At 53.8% G+C, this 17,402-nt stretch overlaps 6 protein-coding genes across 6 annotated transcripts; 3 read left to right on the top strand and 3 right to left on the bottom strand.

Moving 5' to 3' along the window:
• Positions 1 to 1,237: 1,237 nt before the first annotated feature.
• PFLUO_LOCUS7510 (glycosyl transferase) lies at positions 1,238 to 3,024 on the bottom strand (the record flags this gene model as incomplete). The annotated part of the gene is made up of 6 exons (XM_073785162.1): positions 1,238 to 1,762; positions 1,815 to 1,954; positions 2,005 to 2,498; positions 2,561 to 2,754; positions 2,814 to 2,892; positions 2,948 to 3,024. The coding sequence occupies 6 exons, from the start codon at positions 3,022 to 3,024 to the stop codon at positions 1,238 to 1,240; spliced, it is 1,509 nt and encodes a 502-aa protein (XP_073641545.1).
• Positions 3,025 to 3,474: 450 nt separating this feature from the next.
• PFLUO_LOCUS7509 (uncharacterized protein) lies at positions 3,475 to 5,009 on the top strand (the record flags this gene model as incomplete). Its single annotated transcript, XM_073785161.1, has 6 exons — positions 3,475 to 3,560; positions 3,614 to 3,680; positions 3,732 to 3,802; positions 3,855 to 4,035; positions 4,085 to 4,808; positions 4,882 to 5,009. 6 exons carry the CDS (start codon positions 3,475 to 3,477, stop codon positions 5,007 to 5,009), a joined length of 1,257 nt encoding a protein of 418 aa, XP_073641544.1.
• Positions 5,010 to 5,795: 786 nt separating this feature from the next.
• Positions 5,796 to 9,218, bottom strand: PFLUO_LOCUS7508 (uncharacterized protein; the record flags this gene model as incomplete). The annotated part of the gene is made up of 2 exons (XM_073785160.1): positions 5,796 to 7,539; positions 7,597 to 9,218. 2 exons carry the CDS (start codon positions 9,216 to 9,218, stop codon positions 5,796 to 5,798), a joined length of 3,366 nt encoding a protein of 1,121 aa, XP_073641543.1.
• Positions 9,219 to 10,296: 1,078 nt separating this feature from the next.
• On the bottom strand, positions 10,297 to 11,797 carry PFLUO_LOCUS7507 (uncharacterized protein; the record flags this gene model as incomplete). Its single annotated transcript, XM_073785159.1, has 5 exons — positions 10,297 to 10,475; positions 10,529 to 11,326; positions 11,385 to 11,501; positions 11,553 to 11,636; positions 11,761 to 11,797. 5 exons carry the CDS (start codon positions 11,795 to 11,797, stop codon positions 10,297 to 10,299), a joined length of 1,215 nt encoding a protein of 404 aa, XP_073641542.1.
• A 256-nt stretch (positions 11,798 to 12,053) lies between these two features.
• PFLUO_LOCUS7506 (uncharacterized protein) lies at positions 12,054 to 12,926 on the top strand (the record flags this gene model as incomplete). The annotated part of the gene is made up of 1 exon (XM_073785158.1): positions 12,054 to 12,926. The coding sequence occupies one exon, from the start codon at positions 12,054 to 12,056 to the stop codon at positions 12,924 to 12,926; it is 873 nt and encodes a 290-aa protein (XP_073641541.1).
• Positions 12,927 to 13,965: 1,039 nt separating this feature from the next.
• On the top strand, positions 13,966 to 16,473 carry PFLUO_LOCUS7505 (SWI/SNF chromatin-remodeling complex subunit; the record flags this gene model as incomplete). The annotated part of the gene is made up of 2 exons (XM_073785157.1): positions 13,966 to 15,930; positions 16,000 to 16,473. 2 exons carry the CDS (start codon positions 13,966 to 13,968, stop codon positions 16,471 to 16,473), a joined length of 2,439 nt encoding a protein of 812 aa, XP_073641540.1.
• Positions 16,474 to 17,402: the final 929 nt, after the last annotated feature.

Below are 17,402 nucleotides of genomic sequence, written 5' to 3'. Positions count from 1 at the left end.
TTCGTCTCAACTGGCAGATTTTCGTGAAATTACTCTCTATAATATTTGTTCCAATTATGACCGGATTTTGGGCGACTATCAACCCCGAGCTGGGCCACCTAGCCCTGGGCGCAGTGCGGGCCATGACTACCATGACAGGAAAGTGCCTTTAACATCCACCAGAACTCTCTATTTACCGATTTCAATCAATCTTCTTGGCTCTTTCTTCTCAGTCTCCGCGTTCTCCGTTTCTACTAACAGAGTAATACCCAGGTACAGTTCAGGAACTGCAGAACTTGGCCGGCCAACGCGGTAGATCACGGGTTGCAGAGGTTGACTTGATTCTTTGCTCTGTCGGATATTCTAGCACCTACAATAGACCTAATTTTTATCCTTGTTCGTTTTCGTAATCTGCATTACACTGCTGTCTCTACGTTGATCAGGTCTCGCCGAGCTTGGTTGCTGAAAAAGTATACTTTCACTTGTTAGTCAACTGCAAGTATACTATGTGTCTATACATTTCCCTCTTCACATTCATTATGACACAGTCTTTACTCACTGCTGCACCTATTGCCTCGGAGTGTATATCGCGCGACCTACAGCTTGCGTCCCAAGTCGGGTACACAGCAGTATAAAAACTGGACATCGAATGGCAGGATTTCCACACTCACGGAGTCCTCCCGATGTGCTACTTGTCGCTTGGATTGCATATTTTCCTGGATGACTTGGACATGCTGGACATGCTGGACTTTCTTTTAGCGGATTTGGGGTGGGGGGTGGTCTCGTGCTTTCCTCTGTTTAGGCCGAGGCTTATCCGTCGATAAGAGTTGATACCAACATGTTATGTTACACAGGGTTTCAAACCAAGTATAGCGTGAGTAAGAAATACATATAGGCGATTAGAAATGATCACAAAATCTAAGCTTTTTCATGAATCCAAATGGGTACCCCCGGTGGAAATGAGCATGTCGATTTCACAAAATATATACTTGGAGCAAACCCCACTTAAAACCCGAGTATTCCTTGGAACAACACCAACTACCAAAGCAATACAAACCCGGTCCTTTTGGAAAACACTTATTGTCTTCAGTCCCGATCTGAATGCACCCCAATCACACTAACCATTCCCGGACTAGCTCGGCATTAGACTCCGTGATCAGTGGGGATGGATTCTGCCGGGCGGTAAACAAAACGTGGACGGCGGATTACGTCATGCCAGTCAATTCACTCTATGAAGATGCCATGTCTAAAGCTGAAGCTAAGCCGTAAAGTATACTACCAAAAAGCCCATCCAGCTCCCCACCACCCCAACGGCAGAATAACTGCTCATAAACATCAACGGCAAGAACTGCAGCCGCTCGAGGCCGAAAATCACCTGGTGCAGCAGCGAGCAGTACACCATCAGCGGGATCGAGACAACCAGGTAGAACAGGGCGAGACGGTCGAAGACAAAGATGCGCGGCCGCTCCGGCACGGGTGCCACACGGTCGAAGACAAACAGGAACAGTACCAGCCACAGCACCGTGTAGACGATTTTGAGGGGAAATTCGGCGGCGGTGAAAAGGAGCGGGAAGAGCGAGACATGGCCGGCGACGGCTAGAGGGCGGAAGGCGCTAAAGTAGCGTCGGTCCTTGAGCGCGATCAGGCTGAAGGGGATGATGATCAGCAACACGGCTTTCTCATGGACGTGCCATCCGAAGAGAAAGGATGCGTATCCGCAGAGCGTGATGGCTCCGACGAAGGTGTCCCAGTCCGGACGGAACCAGAGCTTGATCAAAGGTATCTGAATAAGAGTCAGCAGGAGTATATAGGCCTCTCTGGGGCAAGGAACGTACCAGTTGGAACACAAATGTCAACAAAAAGGTGTGCTCCTTGGTGACCTCCGGGAGGATGGCAAAGGATGTGTCTCCCACTAGACCTCTAGTGACGCTGGTGAGTGCTTCCTGGTTTACGGGAAGGCCCAGTCGAGGAGCGACTGGAGATTGTCAGATACAGATATAAGTCAGATAGGAGGGAAAAACTTACGCGGAATCAATGCCCGATCTGTGAACGAATACATCGCCCACATGTTGGGCGCCCAGTAAGCATGACACAACCCTCTCGAGAAAGGGAAGAGCCGATCCTTCAACTGCAACAGCTGACCCCACTGGGCGAAAGGACCGAACGCGATCCCAAAGACACCGAGCACGCACACGCCGAGTTTGAAAATGTTTCCGAATCGAGGTCGGAGAATTGATCGTGGGTCGAGGCAATAGGCGCGAAGCAGGTAGACAAAGTATGCGAGGGAAAGGTAGAGATAAATGTGCTTCATGCACAGTAAAACGGCGAACAAAATGCCACTGTAGAGCAGGGTTGACTGCTTGCGTGCTAGGACGATGGACAGAATCAGAACACCGTACATGAACCCGTTGTATTGGAAGTGGATGTGGTCGATGATGAAGAGGCCGGGAGAGAGTAGGATGGAGAGGCTGGCTACATGCGCAGCCTGTTTGTTCGGCAGAGGAGTGGACTTGACAAATCTAATGTTTCTTGTTAGCACTCCCAAAAATCATACTCATGCATGAAGTGATGTTGAGCTTACCGACTCAGCGCATAGACAAGCACGAGTTCAGTCAAAATGACCGTCGCGCGCTGGAAGTAGACCGTCTGCCACGAGTCATAATCCAGATTCTTCACCACCAGCATGGCAGGGTCAGCATAAGCTGCTGCTTGAGCCAGCAGCCATTCGAAGGCTGCGAAGAACGGCGGGTAATCGAGGGTCCATTCTGAGGTTCTCTAAGGAATCTGGATGTCAACAGCTGTCAATTAGACGCGTCGTACAAAGACCAGCATACCTCGTAGTACCATTCTTTGACAGGGAGGGAATAAGTGAGGGCGAGCCAATTGCGATGCACTTCAAAGTCGGTGGATTTGCTGTCGCCAGATAAATCAATTAGCGCAGGATGGAAATCGCGGGATGCACACGCACTACGCAGGGAATAGCAGCACCTTGAAGGCAGCTGCCACAAGGGCACACTGGGCCAGGGAAGGGTAAAGGTCAGTCATTATTAGAGCACATGGTAAGAGTGAGTGAGCGAGGAAGGAAAGAGTAACCAATGTTGCAAACCAAAGTGGTTTTCGGGTCCTCCGCAGAGGGGACCACGTGATGCGGAGAGCTAACGGAATCAGGGGAGCCCAAGGGAACAGCTGGTGTTTACTTACTTAGCGTACTTTCTTCACACATGGACTTGGTCTCGGACATCGGTGTGCGCCATACCTTTCTCAACAGCATCGACCTGCGCCATTTCATCGACCTCTCTCCGTCGGCGGCCATTGTCGCTCGTGAAGCTCGTTTCTGCGTGATCGCCGTGGTGGTAGGGTGGATCACCACTCGTCTTGTCTCCAACCTTTGCGATATCTGGAGACCATCGTGTGCCCACTGTCGCTCGAAGGATTCTGGGAGAAAGTGATTGCAGTTTTCAACCATTTCCAGTGCCATTCCATTCGCTGTCAACAATGAAGACCTTCGCGTCCCTTACCCTGCTCGCCGCTGGTGCGGCGGCCCAGGCGATTGAGGGATTGAGCTTCGGACATGAGAGAACGTACGACAATACATTCTGCCTTACGTTATTTCACATCTGACCATTTTATACAGGCTATCGCCAGACCGATACTCGATTCCTGGGTGGAAAATTTCAGGAGAGGGCCATGACCCGACCTTGGTGAGTTGACCACACCCAGCACATCTGGGCTGGCTAATAATATCCCACCAGATGTCGAACAAGCTCATTTTGACACCTCCGTATCCGGGCAACACTCGAGGAGCTGTCTGGGCCCAGAGCCCGTAAGTGGTCACAACAAACGGGTAATGCCAGATGCTGAACAACTTCCCGCAGGGCAACTCTACCAGAATGGTCGGCAGAATTTCAATTCCGAGCGAGCGGCCCCGAACGGGCAGGAGGCATTCTCCAACTATGGTATACGAAGGATGGTCAGGTGAAAGTGGGCACGTCCAGCATATACACCGTGGGACAATGGGACGGGTTTGCCCTTGTGATTGACACCCACAGTGGGAGAGTATGTCGAATGGATGCTTTTCAAAAGATCGCGACTAACCCATTGCTAGGGTGGAAGCATTCGCGGGTTCCTGAACGACGGCACAACCGACTACAAGAGCCACCGCAGTGTCGACAGCCTGGCTTTCGGGCACTGCGACTACGCCTACCGCAACCTGGGTCGGCCGTCCGTCGTGAAACTGAAGCACACCAACTCCATCTTCGAGGTGACGGTCGATGACAGAGTCTGCTTTTCGACCAACCAGGTCGCCCTCCCTACGGGAAATACCTTTGGCATCACAGCCGCCACCCCCGAAACCCCCGACTCCTTCGAGATCTTCAAGTTCCTCCTCCAATCCGCCGCAGGCCAAGGCATCCCCGCCCAGCAAATGAATTCCCAGCAGCAACAACAATCACAGCCGATCTTGAACCAAAACACCGGAAATCCAGCAGCACAACAGGCGCAAGCGGCGGACCCCGGGACGGCAGCGGGATTCGCTGATCTGAGCGGCCGCCTCCAGCTCACCAACAAAGCCGTCCAAAACATCCTGCAAGATCTCCGCACCCAGTCCCAGAAGAGCGACTCCCGCCACGCAGAGGTCCAGCAGAAGCTAGCGACAAAGGGCGAGCTGGCTGCAATGGACGCCCGGCTCGAGCGCATAGAAACCGCACTACAGTATCTCCAGCGCGACATGCCAGGCAAGGATATACGCGAGTCCTTTAACCAGCTCGAGAAAACGCTGCGCTCCTCGCATCTTAGTCTGAGCGAGAACCTTCAGGGCCACGTGTTCAATGGTGAGAAGCAACCCCATACCAACTCTCTAATTGATTTCTCCTGATTGATGCTAACTGCCTTGCTTTATGATAGTCATTACCGCCTCCACTCCGCGCATGGGCTTCTTCATCTTCCTGGTGTTGGCCTTCCAGCTCCTCCTGGCTGTCTCCTACGTCATCTATAAGCGCCGCCGCGCAAGCATGCCCAAGAAGTTCCTCTAGGTTACTCTCTCACACGCACACAGCGCTATGATCTCCAATTCTGGAAATGTGCATTACGCATCCATTGTGTATGGCTTGCTTGTATGAGAACGTCTTTCAGTATGGCGACTACCCAAGGCCGGAGTCCGGATCGTTGTCGTCTTCGTCTTTGCTTGTCGTTGCTGTTTTTGCGGATAACGCGGTTCCTTTATGTAGAATACGATTTGGTTGCGGCGAGGAGGGAGTTCCTTCTGTTCTTTTTTTCGGTTTCATCTACGAGGAGAGTGATAGGAACGATGAATGATAAGAAGAAAGAAAAAATCAACGATTCATTTGGGCCCATGATGTTATTGTACAGTAATCCTCCGTATCGCAACGCTCTAGCGCCAGCTTCCCATGCAATTTCATACACGACGACAATTTCAAAATGGAGATGAAGACAAATTTCGAATCGAAAACCACACGAAAGAAAGAGCAAAGCAAAAAGACAGGTGGTACCATGGAGGAGAATGTGGACTTCTGACAAAGAAGACAATAAGCAAAACCGAGATCCTATCCCGGCGCCTGTCTTCCAACGCCGGGCATGCATGGCGCAAGTGTATCTGGACCGAAGGGTAGATATGGCGGCCCTCGGTGGGAGTGGGTGGTTGAGAGATAGAGAAAAGGTGAAAATGTGCTGCGGTCAAATGCCGGACTCCGAATGAGAGAAATCAAAAAGAAGAAAAAGGACTCCCAAGCGGAGTATGCTTGGGATTGCGCTCTCCCACCACCACCATAAATGCAAAGTATGTAACTTCGGAGCATCTCTCATAGCTCCTCTCCGCCGTCCGCCGGTTCCGCAGACTGAGCATGTTGATTCGCCGGCTGTGATGTGCCGCCGATGCGCCCCCGCAGGGCCTTTGACAAGCCCTCGATCTCATCGAGCAGGTCAATCTGCATCTCGGGGTCGGTATGGCCCTCGCGCAGCATCGTATCAACGCCCTTCAGGCGGTCTTTCAGGTCTTTCACAATTTGGTCATTCTCCAGCTGCTCCGCCGACTGGAGGCGCTCCTTGTCGTTGGAGCCCCAGGTGGGAGCGTCTTTGTCTTCGTCGCTGACAATGACTGGGTCGTTGGGGCGGGCCTCTTCCAAGTCGCTGCCGCCATCAGCGTCGACGTCGGCGTGGCGCTGTGCGCGCTGCTCTTTGGGCGCGAACTCAACGTGCTGGCGTTTCTGCGCGGGCTCTTCCTCCGTAACGAGAGTCTCGGTTTCGGTGAGAGAACGCTTTCGGACACGAGAACCCTTCGAAGCGAAGCCAGGGAGATTAGGGACCTTGGGGAGAGTGTCTGGGCCCGAGGATTCGGAGACCGAATCATCAAAAGTGAGAGGTGGAGCTGTGGTAGGCTCGTTGGTCTGAGAGGATACAGCGGCGTTGGATGAAGTCGGGGCATCTTGCTGAGAGTCGGTGGGCTGAGGCGGTTCGGCAAGGCCATCTTCGCCGGCCATGGTGGAAGAGGTGGGCCCCGTGTGAGCGAGGGCCAGGAGAACGGTGGCTGCCTCGTGATCGGGCGTCTTGCCATCCATCGACTGCTGCACAACAGTAGAAATGCCATCAGCAATCTCAGAGGACACCCCATGGTCCGAGACCACCTGTGCAGGGTTGTCGATGCCCAGGCGCCGGTAGTATTCCATGGTAATGATGCGCGCCATGCTCATGCACTGTTTCTCGACGTGCAACATGTGCTCTTTCTCGCGTCTGCTACGGTCGTACTTGACCGTGTCAATGAACTCTAGAATCAAGTCGCCAGCGGGCAGACGGGCACGTTTCTCGCGCCATTCATCATCAAACAGGGTTTTCTCAGGATCATCCGAGAAACTCACGTCGACATCGATCGACCGCATGTTCTTCGGGCGGCGCACGCGGCGCACATGCTCACCGCCATCTTCCTGTTCTTTGCTGGCAATCATGTCATCGGGAGTAACATGGTTGGGACACATCCATCCGACATAAGGGTTAGTGGGGATGGCGCGGGGCGGATCGAGGCAATCAAGATGAAAGCGGCAAGGGCAATAATCGCAGGATATGATCGGTCGCTCGCCGCCCGTGCCGCGGCCACATTTCATACAGGAGACCAGCTTCCCTTGCGCGTCCATCTCCCGCAGGAGGTTAGGGTCGTTGTAGGCTGGCGTAGAATAATACTCGGCCGGCTTGGTCGGCGGTTTAGTCAGCCGTGGCAGGTGGGGGACACTCTTGTAGAAGCGAAGGTGTTTGGGGTCAGAGCCATAGCGTTCGTCGGTGACAACGCCCTCGCCGACACCGGCAAAATACTCCTTGATAGGCTTGGATACCTGGAATTCGGTTTTGTTGAAATATTGGGAGTGGCAAATCGCCTCGGTGAAGTTGTTGCGCATGGTGCACCTGGGGCAGAACCAGTCTCCCGAGGGCGGATTTTTCGGGTCGATGGGGGGTTTCACGCATCGGAAATGCAGGGCATTTTCACACCCTTCGCAGCAGAGCAGCGAGCCGCCCTTGCCACACTCCAAACAGTTGTCACTGTTCTCGGGAGGTTCGCTGAAGCGGGGGTCAGTCTCACGTCAGGGCAATCATCAAAGCCAAGCCGGCACTTACATTTGATTTGGCATGTAACGGGGGTCATGAGGCGCGACCCAGTCATTGATTCGATCGGAATAGGCCGAGTCGGACAAGATGGACATGTCAGATAGGTGGGTGTCAACGGAGAGCGAGCGGTATTGCTGGCGAGCACTCTCATCCTGAGCGGTGCGATCGGCCCCCTTGTCCAGGGTCGAACGGCAAAGGCTCACCTTGGCGTTCAGAAATTCTCCATCTTGTTGGTCTTGGGAGAGCTTCTGTCGCTTCTTGCGCAGCTCATCTCCGAGACCTTCATCGTTCTCCCATTCCTCGCGGCGCTTGTGGAATTTCTCCAGGAATGGGGCCCTGTTCTTGGGCTTCTGGAGTGGAACAGTGTTGGACTTGCCCTTTTCAAAAGCAGTCGGAACGGGTTTGCGAGCAGCAGACTTGGTCTGGTTGGGCTTGTTGGGATCGATGGATTTGGCCTCGGAAAGATTCGAGTCGCTATCAGCCGCTGCAGCACGGGTTCGACGCGTGGTACGTTCTTTGATAGACTTCTTCCTGATCCATTCAATGGCGTCAACCCTAGAGTTTCGTAGGACAGTTTTGAGAGCCAGATCAAGTTGGTAGTCGGGCTCCTTGCGCCCGATGTTGTCGATCAGGGACAGCAGGAAAGAGTCGTTGGACGATCGGGACCAGTAATAGACGAGACACAAGGCAATTTCGCCTTCTCCCTTTTCAAGTGCATGGGTGATGGCGGCTTCGATAACCCGCTTGAGCTGGGAAACATCGTATTCGGTTGAGGAGGGCAGGGGAATAGAATTGAGGATAGCCACATAGTCGGGCAAACCAACGTCAATATTCTTCCGGGATCCCTTGAAGAAAGCAGGATCTGGGGTGGTCTGGCCATCGGGAAGAGGAGATGTGGCGGTGATGAGCGCCTCGACTGGTGTCTCAGGCGCAGCCAAGAGAGGTTGCGTGACAGGAGGAAGAACAGCCTCAGCGGCAGCAGTGTCGGTGGCAGGAGAGATAGAAGTTCGCGCAGTCTGCTTTCCATCGACTGCGTCGGAGACAGGCGTGGCCAGGTTGGTCGCGATAGCATCATCCACTTCCGCAATAGCATCTTCCATCACATCCACGCCAACCGTGTCCTCGACGGAGTTCTTCCCAGTCTCGACCTCGCTGGTCGGCTCAATATTCTCCATCTCAACGTCTAGACGGGACACATCAGCGACTGCCTCCTCCGCAACAGGAGTCATGGGCGTATCGGACTCGGTGGCTTCAGCGACAACATGCAGGGCCGGCTGCTGCAGGGACTTGGCCGCGCGGTTCTTCTTCACGCTGGGCGGAATGAGGTTGACTGCACGGTACTCCGCAGCGGAGGGGAACTCGCCGAGCGGCTTCATCGTGGCGAGGATTGGGTTGGTGGCAGGGCTGAGTTTGTACGGAGATTCCTTCCAGGTTCGGCGCGCAGGCGCGGGCGTAGGCTCTCTCCACGCGTCCGGATTCACGGGCCCATCGGGCGCGGAGTGTTCAGCGGACGAAGCGCGCGAGGAGCGCTTCTTGACGAGTTTGCGAGGCTTCGAGGCCGGTTGGGAATTATTATTCGCGTCCGCGGGCTGGGAAGAAGCCCGGGCGCGGAGCCGAGTCAGCAGCGCCATACCGCCCCTGCTTACGGTTAGCCGTGCCCTAACTGAGTGACCACCACCACTTTCACAAACTGACTAGTTCTGAGCAGAAGATGATTGCGGGGGTTCTCTGTTCTGATATTAGCATAGTTTATTATTCAAAGAGATTGTGAGAGAGATTTGGGGCGGTTGGTGGACTTTTAGGGCTGCTAAGAAGAGGGAAGAGACGAGACGAGACACTGACTGACCTTTGAAGAGAAGAGGATGAGAAATGATTCTCCAGAAGGAAGAGACTGGAGTAGAAGAGAAAATATCGTGAGAAGAGGAAGGAGACTAAAGAAGAGAGGAAGCAGAAGGATGAGAGGAAGAATATGTAGACGGACGAGGGCAGTGAATGAGAACATTGCCCTATTGAGACACAACAGCAGTGAATGCCAGCCAGTCAACAGCTATTGAACCAGGTCCAGGGACAATACGGACTGATTGTAGACTGTATACTCGAAGTTTGTTCTAGGAGCAAGCCCGGATGGTTCTCCAGGAGAATGGGAGGTCTCTATACTGTCCAATATTCCATCTAGAAAAGCCCGCCTGTATATAGATTTTCAAGATAGATTTGAGCAGGATCTTTAGGTCTGATACTTCCGAGGTGCAAGAACAAGGTTTCAACGCAAAGAAGAAGCATACCGAAACAATAGACTCTGACCTGTTTTGTCCTGTCTCTTCTTTATACACCTCTACCAATCCCATCTTCTGTCATCTACAAAGAAAAGTCCCGGCCAACGGCTCCTTTCAATTTCTGTCTGTCTGTTCCTGTTACTACATACACAACAGGTACTCGCACTGGAAGTCGAGGCAGATATCACGCCGTCGGCCTCATTCGACTGACTATATACCAGAAACCGCAGGACGGGCCTGCTGGGGCACAGAATGCATCATCAACTAGTTTACTTTTTTCATAGATTTCGTATGATCGGCTGAAAAAGCTCGTCTTTGGATATCTTTTTTTCGAATTCGAAAGAGATCGGCACTCCAACACTACATGGTTGGGTATGGCGTACAAGTGGGATCAACTCGTGCACTCGTGATCACGCAAGAATGTTTGACCATCTGCTTAGTTGGCAGCAGCCTTCTTCTTCTTGTTCTTGTTCTTCTTGTTGCCAGTCGAGCGAGACAGAGGCTGCTCCAGGATCTTGAGGATCTCCTCGTCCTCGATCTTCTTATCCGTCTTGAACTGTGTCGGATCGATAGCCTTGGGCGCGGCAAGCTTGGTGATGCCGTTCTTGGTGATCGCTAGATGTCAAGTCAGTGGATGCGCAGCATGATGACCCCAAGGAGAGTCTTACCGATGGTCGTCAAGAGGCGGGAAACAGCGGCGTTGTCAGCGTCGCCAGCAGGCTCGTACTGGCGCAGGACACCGCCTCGGACGCACTCAACCACACCAACCTTGGCAGCCTTCTCGTCATCAAGCTGGCGCAAGCTGAAGGGGAAGGTACCGAACTTCTTGACAATCTCAGACAGAGTCTGTCGCGAGCTGGGCCGCTTGAGAATGTAGGTGGTGGTGGTACGGCGGTGCAGGGTCGCGCGGTGATCCAGGTTCTTGACCTTGCCAGATCCCAAGCTGAGACCGACCTCAACACCCCACACCTCACCAACCTCGGGGACACCCTCACCACGCACGCCGCTACCGGGGGTCAGGATGATCTTCTTGTTGCCCTCAATCTCGTTGCGGTCAAACAGCCAGCTGGTGGTGTTCTCGATGACATTGCATTCGTAGGTCTTGGCGACCTTCTCGATCAGCGCAGAGATCTGTGCCTGGGTCGGGGCCTTCTGTGCAGCGGCCTTCTTCTTCTCCTCGTCGGTGCCTGAGGCCAGCAGGCCGGGTGGGACCATGAGCCGCAGCAGCAGCTCGTTGGCGTAGTGGGTTGCGACGATGAGGTCTGCCTCGCGGCCAGTGACCTCCTTCTTGCCCACGGTGACCATGTCACAAACGATGGTTCCGAAGCCATCGATCTGAGCACCGAGCTGAATCTTCACGACCTCGCCGGCGTTGAGAGTGGTCTCGGCCTCGGCGGCATCCGACAGCAGCGGGGTGTAGGGAGTCACATAGGAGCTCGGGGAGACGGTGGTCGGGTGAGCGACACCTGTTTACAGGAACTTTTAGTATAGATCGGTGAATCCAGTCGAGAGGGCCAGACTAACCCTTAGTGACCTTCTTGCCCTTGTGAGGCTTGCTGTAGACCTTGGCGATTTCCTCGTCAAGCAGCTTGTCACCCTTCTGGCAGATCTCGACAATCTTCTCTCCCTCCAGGCACAGAGCTATACATGACCCGTTAGTCTAAGAACTTCCAAGACCCGAGTGCGACATACCGCTCACAGCCTCAAGAACCTTGTGCGAGATCTCGGCGGCGGTCTTGTACTTGGTCAAGGTGTCAGGGTTGTTGAGGGTGTAGTCTAGACGCAATTATTAGTTAGCATGAGCCCATTCACTTGGGGGAAGCTCCATCGAGGCGATCTCCCGGGATTGTCAACCACCGGGAGCCCACAAACGGTCAGAGCCTTTCCACCAGCGCCTTACCGATCTCAACCTCCTGGGGAGTCTGGGTCTCAGCCATTGTGTAGTGAGATGGGTCTCGCAACGGTGCGAGAAGTGAAACAAAACAGGTGGGTTCAATAACGGAGGATTCGGCAAGCAAATCCGAGGAAGAGGTGAAAGGGCGAAACGGGTCGTGTGCAGCTGTTTGGCGGGGTCTTTTGTGGTGCATCTCGCGGCCTGGCGTTTCAGGCCGCCATGGCTAGGGCTTCTCGGCAACGACGTCATGGTTTCCTCTCCTCCAACCACGGGCCGCTTGGGGAAGCAGAAAGAAGGAAATGAGATCCATCTCGAGGCTCCCAGTCCGGGTGTTGACCCATAACATTCGATATGCCACCTCCTCTCCGTTCAAAGGCGAACGCCCGTGGCCGGAGCGCAAGCAACTGCTGCTGAATGAGCTCAATTACCACGCTCGCCACGGCGGTGAGACCTTCATTTGCCTGCAAGAAGTTCTTCACAACCAGCTCGTCGATATCCTGTCGGGTTTGAACCAAGGCACTAATCCCAACGCGCCAGAATGGGCCTACATTGGTGTGGGCAGAGACGACGGTCTCGAGGCCGGCGAATACTCCCCCATCTTTTACCGCCCGGATATCTGGAGCTTGCAGCACTGGGAGACTGTGTGGCTGTCGGAGACGCCCGAAACCCCGTCCAAAGGCTGGGATGCAGCGTCCATCCGCATCGTCACTCTTGGGGTCTTTGTTCATCGGGCCAGCCACCGTGCCGTCCTCGCCATGAATACCCATCTCGATAATCAAGGATCTCGTGCGCGGTTGGAGTCTGCACATCTCATCCGCAGGAAGATTGGGGAGTATCGGCAGGGTGAGATGGGCCGGTTGATTCGCGGCACCTTTCTCGCTGGTGACTTGAACAGCGAAGAGACGGAGGAAGCATATATAGCACTGACTGAACCGGGAGGCTTGGTGGACACATTCAAGCTAGTAGACCCTGCGCAGCGCTATGGCAACCATGATACATTCACAGGGTTCGGGTACCAGGAACCCCCGAGCCGCATCGACTACATTCTTCTGGACTCGGAGGAGCCCACCTGGAGCGTGGAGGGTTATGCGGTGTTGGCGAATCGGTTCGACGATGGTGTCTTTAACTCGGATCATCGTGCTGTCGTTGCAGATTTGACTCTGTTGGGGTGAGAATGGTGACTTCCAGTTCGTATTCAATCATAGAGCGTAACCCCAGATATATATTTCAGGAACGGAGCAGTGATTACTCCATGGACCCACCAGGGAATCAGCATATAAACTCAAACATATATCATTTCCATTACTTGCTTTTCCTAAAGAGTCGATTGAACGATCTCTTCCACTTGTGATTCTATACATCCTCCCACGCGAGGGTGATGCCCGGTCAATCAGGCTACAAATCACGTGATACCACGAGTAAGAATCGGATTGGCCGTAGGGATAGTGGATGTCGCAGTGAGAGGCTGCTGGAATGGCTTCCAAAATGCCTAAAGTAGCTTACAAGCATCCCATAGAAATACTATTTGTTCTTTCACTGTCGTGGTTGTGTAGACCCCGTACTTAGAACTCCATAGTACTGACGGGAGCGGCCACTTGGACCGGGGGCTTAGGGCCTTTTCGCCCTCTCTCCTTGTCTTCTCTTCATCTCCAGCCACCCGGAGCCACCACCCCAAACCCACTCCCAGCCCATCGGGGGATAAGAAAAACACGTTCGTTCTTACGAGTCGCTCGGGCCAGCTGGTTTCTCTCGATTCGATCCAGCGCGAAACTCGTTCATCTGATCCTGCACTGGACCCTTTCTCCTCCCGGCTCTGGCCGTAAAAAGCGGCCTGTGTCCCCATTTGCGTCTGGTATGTTCCTGGTCTCTCTATGGCTTCAGTCGCCTCCTTTCATCCAATTTTCTCCCCTCCGTCGCACATCCTCAGCCGATGCCTCTATCTCTGGATTGGTCGGCACATGCGCCCGGCGCGACACCGCGACTTCCCCCCTCGGCATCGCACCGGATGCCCCCCGACGCGTGATCGCGACGATAGATATGCTGCCTGCTCGAGAATCATTTGCTGACCATGATGGGATTATATTCTAGATTACTGTCCAATGATGCTGTCTTAACCACTCAAGACCTTATCCTACCCCGATCGTGTCGATTGCCATTGCCTCCGATTACTGTGCAAGTGACATCAGACGTTTTCTAACCCTTTTCGCCGTCATGGCATCTCCCGAATTTGCGGACGGCTCGTTGCCGCCAGAGCAGTCCCCTCAAGACCCGCAGCCTGGCAGCGCCCAGAACGGCTCTGGCGCGTCTGAGTCTGCCGGCGACTCTGGAACGGACCAGGCGGCCAACGGGCCAACCTCAGATGATATCACAGAGGGAAAGCAGAATGCAAAGGCTGTCTTGGCTGCGTCCGGAGTATCTGCGGAGTCTAGCAACGATGCTGCCAACGGGTCACAGTCGAATGGCACGAACGGCCCCGCTTCCAGGAAACGCTCGCGTGACGAATCAGTGCTTCAGACCACAGGAGTTACAGAAAACATGCCGGTGCGCGTTCGCGATTCATCACTAGACCAGATCCTGTTGGAGCAGTATGTCAATCGCGAATTTGAACATTCTGCCGTCACGGCCTGGCAGAACCCCAGCCAAGCACTGCAGCAGCAGAAGCGGGCAGAGCGAGATTTCTATTTGACATTGCGGCGGGAAAACCAAATGAACCCGGCTGCATTCTATGGAGTCGGATACGAAGGCTTTGGAAACCCACGCACCGATCTGCGGAATCAACACCCGCAGCTGCTGTATCCAGCGAATCGACGTCGCCCAGGAAATCGAAAGACGCGTGAATTACGAATCTCACGCCGGGACATGAAGGTCCAAAACGAGCAGCTCGAGGACCTCGTGCCCATTCGACTAGACATTGACTGGGAGAAGGTCAAGATTCGCGACACCCTGACATGGAATCTTCACGATCGTGTTGTTTCACCGGATCTTTTCGCCGAGAAGTTGGTGGAGGACCTGGGACTCGCAATGGAAACAGCCGGTCCGCTCATGCGGATGATCTCGCAGAGCATCCAGGAGCAGCTGATGGACTACTACCCGCAAATCTACATCGAGGAAGAGCCTCTCGACTCCAGCTTGCCATACTCTGCCTACAAAAACGACGAAATGCGTATTGCGGTCAAGCTGAATATCACCATTGGACAGCACACTCTCGTCGACCAGTTTGAGTGGGATATCAACAATCCGACCAATTCTCCCGAGGAGTTCGCCCAGCGCATGACGGACGACCTGTCCCTTTCTGGCGAGTTCACCACCGCAATTGCCCATTCGATTCGTGAACAATCTCAACTCTTTACCAAATCACTCTACATCACCTCCCACCCATTCGATGGCCGTCCCATTGACGATCCCGATTTGAACAGCTCCTTCCTTCCCACTCCTGTATCATCCGCATTCCGACCATATCAATCCGCCAAGGAACACACCCCTTACCTCTATGAGTTGAACGAGACCGATCTCGAGCGCACTGAAATCTCAATATCCCGTGAACAACGTCGACAAAAGCGAAGCACCAACCGCCGCGGTGGACCTGCTCTGCCAGATTTCAAGGATCGCCAGCGTACCATTCGCACGCTAATCGTATCATCGGTCATTCCCAACTCCGCATCTACTATCGAGGAGAGCAATGTCATCAAACGGTCTGGCTCTCGTCGTCGCGGCATCGGCGGCCAGCGGGATGGTCTCGACGATTCTGAGGAGGAAGAAAGTGATGACTCCTCCGTTGGGTCCCCGGCTATCGGCCCTTACCTAGCTCAGGGCACTGCGCGCACACGAGGCATGAGAGGTGCGGCATCGGCCGCCCATGCGGCCCTTCGCGCCACACTGGGGCAATCCGCGACACCCGAGCCCGTCTTGCATGAACCTCGAGCCTCCTCTCGCAGACAGACCTATCGAGAAGAAAGTACTGCCGAAGAGCCTGACAAGCTCGTCGTGAAACTCAAGATCTCGCGCGGCCGATTCGCACAGTTCTTGTCCGATCTCCGGGCCGGAAAGCGGCTCTCAACGCCCGCGTCGCACACCATGGCACCGCCATCGGATAAGGCTCGCGGCCACCCTCCGGCCCGCCCACAACAGACTGGAGCTGTTGACGCGCCAAATCCCCCCGGGCCTGGCGTATCTGGGGTGAGTATCATGTGGAGATGATTGGACACACACCTTGGGCCAAGTGGGCTGACGCAAGACCTCCTCTAGCCTCCACCACCCAGCTGGCTTGTGGCTGGCCTCAACAAACTGAAGCGAAACCACCCAAATGACTCCTTCGAGGGCGTCATGCGCTACTCCGCCGTGGACACCGACACCCTGGCTCCAGTCCCCAACCCCAATCACCTCCAGTCTGGCCAGAATATCAAATACCAATATCTCCCGCGCATCCGCTGCCACGACTGCCCCGGCAAACTTTACACTCCCGGTCCGGGCATGACCGTCGACAACTTTGAAGTCCACCTCCGCAACCGCCAACACAAGGAACGCGTGGATGAGCGCATCGCCAAATCAGGTGGCACGCCCGTCCCCCGCCCCGACGTGAGCAGTGCCAGTGCAAGTCCCGCACCCGGCGCAATTGGTACTCCTGTTGCGGGTGCAAGTCCTGCTCTCGGGGCAGGGCTACTCCCCAGCGCGTCTGCCAGTGGCAATGCCTCGCCCTCCTCGGTCCCTCCCCAGCCATAGATACAGGAGTTTGTTTTCCTGATGAAGCGACGACGGCAAAGGCGTCTTGCGGGTGCATGCGTTGCTCCTCTCCTTTTGTTTTCTTCTCTTTTCTTTCAAACTGACTTGTACTTTTGTTTCACCTGATTGATTGTCTTTTTCTTTTTCACATCCATCCATCGACTTCCATCTCTCCGAGGAACCAACCTGCTTTTTGGTGTTTGTATAGGGTCGCTATTTGGATGTTTGTCTAGGTAGAGATCAAAATAACTACTAGTGTTTACTACTGCAATCCTTCCTCGTAATTCATCGCCTGAATGCTCGATATGAAACCCTTCTCCCATTCTTTTACATACAATGTACAGTAGTAGATAACTAGTGATATCGACTATGAATGACGAGAGTGACTGATATTTAACAGAAATTTCATCCTAACGCTCTTTGTGGAAGGTATGTAAATCTTACTCGGACTTGTTTTGCTCTCAAGGAAAGGATCTAAGCCGAAGTCAATATATACAGCAGAAATACAGATTATGCTTGCTAGCCATGCGTTAATGTACAAGAATCCAACACGCTCCCGTCCTGTCTTCAACGCTTTTTTTTTGCAGGGCAGGTCATTGTTCTTTTGTTCAGCAAACCGGCCACAAAAAAAGACACGCGGGTCTTGGAACCAGCCATCTGAATGAATCCGCCGTGCACAAAATACCATACTCCCGAAAACAAAGTCCGGGGGGAGTAATAAAAGCGAGGAAAGAAAACAGGAACCTCTATGCTATGTCGTTTAAACCCAAGCCAGACCGAACGCCGGAGAAGAGAGACTCAATATGAGGATGTTGTGATGAAATGAGGACAGAGATGGAGGGGAGGATGGCCCCATGTTGACAGCGATCGAAGAAAGATAGGTCGAGCGCGTTGGTGAATAGAGGAGAGAGAATTTATGCGAGAGCTTT

This window comes from Penicillium psychrofluorescens, assembly GCF_964197705.1.
Source record: "Penicillium psychrofluorescens genome assembly, chromosome: 5".
Classification (NCBI taxonomy): Eukaryota; Fungi; Ascomycota; class Eurotiomycetes; order Eurotiales; family Aspergillaceae; genus Penicillium; species Penicillium psychrofluorescens.
The sequence above is the reverse complement of the archived record's forward strand: the minus strand, read 5'-3'. Positions and strand labels throughout refer to the sequence as shown.